Raw genomic sequence first — 9,556 nt, 5'->3', positions numbered from 1 at the left:
AACTTAGGAACAACAACCTCTGTGAACAATTAGGATGTTGATTCAGTGAAAGGTATCACAGGTTGCAAAATAGCTGCCTTACAACAAATATTATATGAGGTGTAAATACTGAAAATCCTTTTGGTTGTGTTCCATGGAAAGTATGCTTTTCCTATTACTTACAGATTAACACCAAATACAAGGATAATAAATATGTTACACACCATTTTACTTCCAAATAATCACTTCAGATGCATGTTTTCGTTTCCAACAGACAAATTGTAGTTGTTTGTCATTAAGTTTATTTAGAAAATCGCATAACAAAGTGAACCAAGACCAAAGAACTGTATCCACTGTACACCATCCGTTATAAAAACAAACCTACACCACTTCTCCTTAAAATACAATAGCAGGTTTGGAGTTCACCCGTTACAATATGTGTTCATACAACTTTTATGTTTAAATTCGCGATTGTATCACATTATGTCCATTACTTTACTTTTTATGCAGAAAGGACAAATAATGGGTGTATATTTTTTCAATCGGTGTTAGAAAAACTACTGGTTACATATGCAATGTATGTGTCTGTATTATGGGACACGAGTATTGAGTTTGACAAAAACGGGCAAAGATATTCCATTGGGGGGAAATGTACAAAGGCACAACTTGTTCTTTTTAAATGTGAAGTGTTACTTGGCCTAGTGTATGGCCAAATGTAAAGGGTTATTGAAAAATATCCAAATAAAAAGGATCCCAACAAAACATTAAATGTTGGACACTGGCCAGTACAGAATGTGATTGCGCTGGGGGAGTTTTTCTTGCCATTAAAAGGTGCCACTTGGTTCAAATATTCTCCATAATCACACATACAGTACTTGCAAGCACACTTTTTTTTCATCCTGCATTTACAAAACCTTCTGATTTATTTCAGTCACTGTAAGATGTCCAGCTTGCAATTGACCAGCAGGCTCCAAGAGCTTGTTTTGTTATATTTAGAACCACATAAATAGATACATCCTAAAACTGTGTCAATAATTACTGTATATCTATAATACATCTGCATATATTTATATATATTTCGTTATAAAGCTCTGTATGTATAAGTACAGCACGGTGTGTGCTGGATCAGTGCTCCTTGCTGCCTCCTGTCTCCTGGTCACTTTGCTCATCAGTGAAGCACACGTCCACCTCGCTGTCATTGTCCTCGCTCTTGGGCTCTGGCTGGGGGTAGGAAGGGTCAGTGTGCTCTTGATCTTTGCTGCTCAGGCTCTGGCCTGGATGCCTGGACTTCACGTGCCTCTCCAGGTCCCTCCTTCTCACCAGCACCTTGCCACAGTGCTCGCAGCGATAGGGTGTGTTGCCCTCTGCATGAAGTCGGATGTGCTTGTTCAAGTTGCTGGGGTCCCCGAATGGCCTCAGACAGACCTTGCACTTGAGGGGCTTGTAGCCCGTGTGAGTCCTCATGTGGATCTTCAGGCCGTACTTGCGAGAGTAGAGCTTGCCGCAGTAGAGACACAGGTGACCCTTCTTGGGTTTGCCAGTGCCCGGCACTGTGCCCCCCGCCAGGCTGTCCAGCCTGCCAACCCTGTTTTTCTCAGCTGCTATCTCAGAGAGCTGGTGGCTGTGCATGGCGATCTCGCGGTCTATGCTAGTGGTAATGGAGCCCAACTCTGGGTTCATGGCCGGCCCAGCGTTAAAATAAGACACGGACTCCGGGTACTTGATAAGGTTGCTGAAGTGAAACTTGAAGGGGTAGTAGGGAGTGCTGTAAAGGAGCTCTCCATTGTACACAGTGAAAGGCATAACTGGGATGTTACATTCTGCTGAGTAGGACTTGATGCCTTCAAACGGAGGAATGGAGAACCTTTCAAAGTGAAGACCTGCTGGCGGGATCTGGTTGTAGCGACTGTTGGGAGAGAGGCTGGCATGGACCCCCCTCTCCACATGCTTGAATGCTGAAGTTTCCTCCAAGTGAGAGAGTATAGGAAAGCCCCTCATGCCCGTGGCACAGGATAGGACGTTAGAAGTGCCATCCCCAGGATGCAAGCACTTGGAGTGGTGGTGGTTGCTCACCAGAGCTTCGTTTCCTGAGCGACTTGGTTTAATGCTTCCAAGAAGTTTGCTGAAGCCCAAGCTACCGTTTTTTGTGTCTTCCCTGGCAGAGTCGGCGTGCGGTAACTTGGTCAGTCCAGTGGGTTTGAATGCAGACCTGATACCTGGATAAAACGCCATTCCATTCCCAGCACAACCATTGCCTACTAGACCTATAAATTGTCCATGGTTTCTTGCAGAGCTTACACTCATATCCAGGGCTCTGTCCTGTTCGTCTTTCCCTAGAGTCTTTTTGATAACCCCTAGCTTGTTCAAGGCCGGGGATAAGGAAGATTCCCTCTTAATAGCTTCCCTAGATGGACAGTTTGCCTGCTGATGGTTACCTCTCAGAGGGGGGGTTGCATTGGATATCCCATCAGACATTTTGGGGGGGGCAGCGAACATTTCCGAGCTCCTGGCTTGTTCGTTATTGAGAAACCCCCTCCCGTTGTTAAGTGCACAGTGAAAACGGATATGAGCTTTAAGGGTATTTGGAAATTTAAATGTTCTCCAGCAGTACCAACAAATATAGCGTTCTTCCCCTGGTGAAAGAAGAGAATAGGACATCAGTTTAGCGAACAGTGCAATGTATTATTTTACGAAAGGGAGCTAAAAAGAATTTCATATTTTATACAGCAAATGCAGATTTTGTAATCTGTCAGTATTTTATTTCCAATGTACTAATATTCCCAATATAAACGTTTACACACTGTCAGCTTCAAGATGTCAAAATAACGCGAAGGATTAATTGTGTCAAGGTCACCAATCTAAGCCCTTTTTCAACCCTTCACGTATCTCCAAACATTGCTGGTAACGCACTGCCAGCCTCTGCCACAGTATGTTGCCAACGCTGTTACTGTACCGAAGCTATTAGTCCAACTCGTTAACCCTTTGCTGCCTTGGCTAGAGCAGAACAGCTGCTGTTAGTAGAGCACAGGAGCACAGGAGGAGGGGTACTCTTTGCACTGGGCTGGGGCCCATCTGTTGACATTAGGAGAATAGGAAGCGTATGTCAGGCAGTTTAGGGTTCCATTCAGCAAAAGGCCCATCTAATGATTATGAGCTCCTCATGACAAAGCGAGATCATATAAGGAGAAGCCCTACATAACCATTCTTCTTCCCCAAAAGACAATGCTATTAATGCCAGCTCTTTACAAATTCTCCTTTTTTTACTGCAACCTCTCAAAACGAAGGTCTGATGCAGACTTTTGGAGCATCTGTTTATGTTCTCTTAGATCATTTAAAACAAGGATACACAACAAAACTACTATATATCATACATTTGTAATCATTTATATCTGTATTTTATATCGTGATACGATATAAAGTTTTATGAACACGCTACTTATAGTACTTATAGTACCTTTAATTATAGCAAGTGATGTTTGTGTATATGTTTGTATATATAGTTAAATGATAACACATGTTATTTGACCTTCGGTTGCTATAATAATATTTATATATTCGTGTATACATATATTATATATATATTCGTGTATACATATATTATATATATATATTCGACAACTTAACATTTTCCTCTATGAAATTGTCAAATAAAGATGCTAGCAGTTTTATTTTAATAGTCAAATGATTTGTTTCTCAAAAACTTAAAACACATTTTTACAGACTTGATGTGAAAAGTTTCACATTTGTTGTGATGTCTAAGTGCTAGAAACATAACTAGTGATTACATGAAGTGTAAATCGGGTGCACTGCAAAAATCACCGAAATATCTAGATAACCCAACGTGTTCTTCCTCGTTTTGTCAATTAACTACAGCAAATGTATAGATTAACTATAACATTAATCGAAAATAGTTAATTTACATTGGTCTTCTAAATGGCACCTTATGATATGATATGATATAATATACGTTTATTATACAATCTGCGAAAAATACGAACCTAATAAATCAGTGTTTCAGAATCTACCAACATGTGAGAAATCATGTCATTTTATTTTAAATGACCTGTACCTTGAGGCTGTGACCAACAGTGATTAAGAGTTATTACTGCTGATTGTGAGTCTCTATTGTGCAAAATAGCATCAAAAACCAATTCTATTACTTTAAACTGTTTTTTTTCTCCCATAAATCTGCTGCCCTTTGTGTCAGAGAAAGTAAGACACATAAGCACCATTGCATTTTCCATCACCTGAGTGCTGCGACAAGACACTATAATTTATCATGAATTCGTGGTATTTGCAAATTTGTTGATCTGTTAGATAGAAGAGTGCCAGCAAGATCCCATACTGATTGTTTAGGTAGTTTACCATGGAGCGATTCAATAATCCTATTGTCGAGGGCAGGTAGTTTGTAAGGATTATAGAAACCTTCTCAGTGAGATCACCCTAATGTGTTAGTTTAGGAAGCTCTCGCTATTTAGGCTTTTTGTTCAGTGGGAGCTGCTTCCGTGACCTTTTAGAAAACTTCGGCGCAGTTGCTTAACTAATTAATAGCTTTTTTCTTCTAACACAAAAGAAGGTCAAACAAGCTGGCCTTAATTCTTGCTGATAGCCACCAGTACAACTATTTCCCAAAATGAAGCTAAATTGTATGAAGAATCGTATACACTAGTGGGGTCGCGTATTAAAGTCTCCTAAATGCAAAACTGGGGGGGAGGTGGGGAAGCAGCAGATTTATTAATGCAAAAACGCATCGATTTAAATTGGATATTTTTTGTTGATCTGATGCTATTTATTGTCTCACTATTTCTCTAGTTTAGTCTTTGATACATAGACCCAAATAGGGTTTTTCTCCAGGGGGCAACGTGGGACAAAATGGTGCAAAATAACTTCACCAAGAGGTCTAAGAATGAAGCAGCAATAGGTGATGTCCTGGGACAAAAAACAGCACCAAATGTATTAAAATCCCCTTTTACATCTATAAGCCCCACTTATGCCTTAATACATAGAACCCTACATTTACTTTAATAAATCTCGTTGATTGCTATAGCAGTTAGTTCTTCAATAAATATCTTCCTATTTTCTGCACAGCTTTTTTACATGAGTTTTTTTAGTTGGGGGATTCCCGTAAATAATAACGCCCTAAAGTTCCCAGTTTAACTCAAACAATGTTTGTCGTTTCCAGTAGCAATCTGTGTCCTTATTTTTACACTTGTTATTAAAATTATTATTCTCCTTCTGTTTCTGCGTGGTGTTTGCCCTTTTATTTCAAAGAGTTCGTTTTAGGTATTCGTTTCGTGTAATGATCTTTATTATTTGAAGAAGACAAAATGTATATATGTATTGTTTTTCTGTAAATACTAAAACTGAAGTGAATGACATAATGAAACGAATCTTTAAGCAGAAAGTTATATATAAATGGGATGATTTCAGAACACGGGTATGATGTTTGATGTACCTCTACCTGCAATTAATTTAGGAAAATGTAGTAGTTTGGGAAATAGACGCTCCCAGTAAATACAGAATTAACAAATCAGTAGTTACCGTAGAAAAAAAGAAGTATAAACTAATGTTTTATATTAATCTAAATGTATACATGTTTCGAAAGTTTGTATAATGTCCCGTTAACAAATATTTTAGTAACCTCTGTTGTGTCATGAAATTCACGACATTGCCCAATTTGGGTTAATTTGACATTAATGCGTGTTACGTTTTACTTATTAAAATAAATCGTAAACCTTGCACATATAGAGAATCAACTGAATTGTTGGCATTCTCAAATAGAAATAAATAACATATATCTAAAATGTTCGTTGTCATGTATTATTTATGAACTCAGTAAAACGGCATTTTGTACAACACAAATGAAATAAATTTTAAAAAAAAACAGAAATTGCGAAACTGTAAATGAGATGGAAACAATTTATGCATTGACTAATTTTCTCTTGAAAAAGGGAGCCCATAGAAGATAAGACCATTAGTCATTGAAAATGTGTCTATACCAAGAAATTGTAACTCATTCATATACTGTATAACAGCATTTTGTACTGAAATAAAGAAGACATAAGTACTACAATATAATCAAGGGAACAAGATACACAATGTATATATATTCTTCGTTCATTTCATATAGCCCCGCCTTAATCCCCCCCCCCCCCCCCCCCAAACGATGTGTAAAAATGACTAATTAATGTGGCTGATTCTTTCGTTTTAATGTATGCCTCCTCTACATTCACTAATTTGAAAAGTGACTTGTAGGTTTTAACCTAGACATGTAGTTTACTTGAAATGAATGACCACTTGTTTTATAAACAACAATGAATAGTATCTAGCTTGTAGCCCGTACCTTTTTCATCATGGGTAGGAGTAGCTGTAGTAGAGATGTCGAACCATTGAGCCAATGCATTAGAGTACCAGGCAGTCAGCTCCTCTCCTACCTGCACATCTCGCAGAGTCCTGTAGAATATCTAATACAGAAGACAGGTGTACATATAAAAAGCAGCCCACCCAGCTAGCCTCGTATTGTTATTATACTAGTATATCTAATACACGATATTTACTGTAATAGAAAACAACTCTTAAAGATAATATATATTGTACCAATCCCCCTTTCTAAAAGGGATATAACTATGTCATATGTTCTCATTATTTTCAATAGTGGGAATGGACAGATTGGAGCAGTGTTTTAAACTGGGACAAACTTGAAGCATGACACTTTATACAGTATGTGAGCCTGTAAAGTGATAAAATCACTGTACCTGTCCTCCTGGTAAATCGGAGAGAGCTTCCAGGTTCTGTTCATGGCCATTTCTGGCCGCACGAATTAATCCTATCCATTCTGGAGCAGTGCCCCCTGCTTCGTCTACCAACTCCCCTCTTACAAACCGCACCTGAAGCACAAAACTCCCAGTCAGTCATGAGGACAAATCAATTCTAAGCCACTGGACAGCACCGAGACATAGGAAATGAGCACCCAATGGGTTTCACTGCAACACGTGAAACGTTAAAGGTGAGAGGACCCGGAATAGAAAAGTCCTTAAACCCATGTGAACACTGCTAAGAACTTATTTTATTCATCGTCTTCATGAAGGCGATATAATGATAATTAAAGCTGTGCGCAGTAGTTCACGTCTCTGACATATACACACAGCAGCTATCACCACCACATCCCTAAAGGATTTTCATGTCTGTGCAACAAAAAAAAACATACAGTTTTGCGAACTGCAACACTCCCAAGTTCGTCTCCCTTTTAAAAAAAAAAATCTCATTTAATTCCACATTAATGTAGCAATGCCCATGTGAGTTATTTATTGGTTATGGACGCAGACCTTTCCCCGAGGAATGAAAGAATCACGTAACTTAAGTCAATACCCAGAGGTCCCAAAGAGACCATATCGTAAAAGAGCATAGCAAGGCTTTTTTTTAAGCCGTTGAATGGGCTTGTAATAAAAGTCATTTCAACAATGCGGACTAATGTGAGAAGCCAATGGAGCCAGATGATGAGAAATAAATTTGAGCGATCTGGCAGGGCGTTTAAAAACAATTAAAAGACATTAAAAATCAAAGCGGAACGTGTGACAAAGCCATTGATTTGAGGGCCGGCGTAGCCTATGGCAATTAATTACCGATAACTATTTTATTTTTAAATCAGTTGTTAATTTTATTTACCGGTTTTGGTTGCTCAAATATTTTTTTCACAAACAGTTTTTAATAAGTTTACTGTATTTCCTTAGGTCTAAAGATCTAATGAAATCTGTTGCATTCTTGATTTCTACCCTATAGCGTACATTCAATAAATAAAATGTGTCATTTAATTCGTTATACAGCTTTTGTCATTTTAATGTACAGTATATGGCACACTTGTATGTCCAGAAAAAAAAGTCAATTATTAAAAGCAATACTGTCTTGAAAAATATAATACATTATTCAAATTAATTATCTCATCCTGTTATACAATATCAATCAACTGTATAATTTGTACATTTCCTTGAAACAATTAACATTTGCTGATATTGCACCTGCCAGCACCATCCTAGCTGAAGATCACAAATCAGCACAGCAAACAATTAAAGAGATGGGAAAACCACAACCCTAAGTAACATATAACCTACAGATAAGCACATTATTTACCCCCATTACACGCAGCTGACAGCATCAAATAGTCAAACACCTTCTTCTGCACTTTATTCTGGTGTACAAACGAACTCCATCAAAAGTTTGGCTTTTTTACTGTAATTACCAAATGATATATAACATATGCGTATAACAGGCACATCCTATTACCAATCTATCCCTTCACACGTTGATTACATGCCCGTGTAATGTGTAAAATATGATTAAATGCTCCAATGCAACCTTCCTCCCAGTTAATTTCTGCAGAAGTTCAAATGGTGCAATATTCAATTGAAGGTCTATGTACATGTGCTCCACATTTGCTATTTAGCCGGAATACAGTATATTCTCATTGCCCCTTTCCTGTGCTCAGTGCACCTGAACCTGTCTCCGAGAAATCATCCAGGAAGGGAAATACCTTTTTTTTAGGTCCAGGCTCCCTACGATCTGACAGGTACTTCCCCAGTTTGAAGGTGCCGGCAGTGGGACCCAGGCGCAGGCCGGCTGGGATGCAGCTCCCTGCGCTGACGCTGCTGGCCGGAGCCCTGTGTGCTTGCATGCTGCCTCTGGGTATCAGCGGCCAGGAACCCCAAGTACTGCACTGGGATGGAGTGGCAGAGCCAGGCACAGCGAGGGGAGGATAACAGCGCACAGGCGTATCTCCGCCTGCACTGTGACGCGCTGCTCTGTGCGCGCCGGCTTTTCTATAGGAACAGGAGGGCTACCCCCTTGGCACGTTGATGCTCTGGGGCTCTGAGTTTGGTGAGAGAGTTGAGCTGTTCCAGCAGCTGCAGAGTTTCATCCAAGAGGGTCACATGGAGACTTTCCCTAACCCTCCTGCATAATCAGCTGCTCTGAATGGTAACCAGACAATGGTCCAGGCGACCTTCCCATTCCTAAAAATCCAATTTGTCAAGGGCAAAGAAAAGACTCTGCTGAATCAAAGGTCTGGAGTGACCATTAATCCTCAGCATGGGGTATTGTCCCCTAGACAGTTACGATATTTTAAGTGACAAATCCACTGTATAATTTCTCCATAAATTTTACTTCTCCTTATTGTTCCCCGACAAACCAGTTTTGGAAAATAAGTGACTACTTTAAGTCTACTTGGCTGATTCTTTTGAAGTTTAATATACTTCAAAGATTTTTAATTCTCTTCCTTTGGCTTTATTGCAAAGGACTGTTTAACAAAGAGAGCAGGAATGTTTGAGGACTTGTTAACTTCTATTGATTCCTGGCGTGTGCCAGAGCAGAATTGGGCAGGTACTTGATGGGAAAACACCAGAAAATACCTACAACTTTTTAAATAACGATCATTTCATATGGCTGTTCGCTGACAAGCTGAGTCAGCTTTTCTCTTTTCTGTTTAATATATGTAATTATTGGTGATAAGAGCAAATCATAACCTCTGCCACAGCTTCTTGCAGAAATATATCTTGTCTACACTAGCAGATTTGAACCACCAACC

The 9,556-nt window shown here is 39.3% G+C and overlaps 1 protein-coding gene across 1 annotated transcript; it reads right to left on the bottom strand.

Moving 5' to 3' along the window:
• Nucleotides 1-237: 237 nt before the first annotated feature.
• Nucleotides 238-8,865, bottom strand: PRDM13 (PR/SET domain 13). Its single transcript, XM_075597522.1, has 4 exons — nucleotides 8,507-8,865; nucleotides 6,735-6,866; nucleotides 6,323-6,443; nucleotides 238-2,612 (listed from the first exon to the last, which is right to left on the bottom strand). Exons 1-4 carry the CDS (start codon nucleotides 8,645-8,647, stop codon nucleotides 1,105-1,107), a joined length of 1,902 nt encoding a protein of 633 aa, XP_075453637.1. The 5' UTR covers nucleotides 8,648-8,865; the 3' UTR covers nucleotides 238-1,104.
• Nucleotides 8,866-9,556: the final 691 nt, after the last annotated feature.

The sequence above is a fragment of the Ascaphus truei genome, chromosome 4 (genome assembly GCF_040206685.1).
Source record: "Ascaphus truei isolate aAscTru1 chromosome 4, aAscTru1.hap1, whole genome shotgun sequence".
Taxonomy (NCBI): Eukaryota; Metazoa; Chordata; class Amphibia; order Anura; family Ascaphidae; genus Ascaphus; species Ascaphus truei.
The sequence above is the reverse complement of the archived record's forward strand: the minus strand, read 5'-3'. Positions and strand labels throughout refer to the sequence as shown.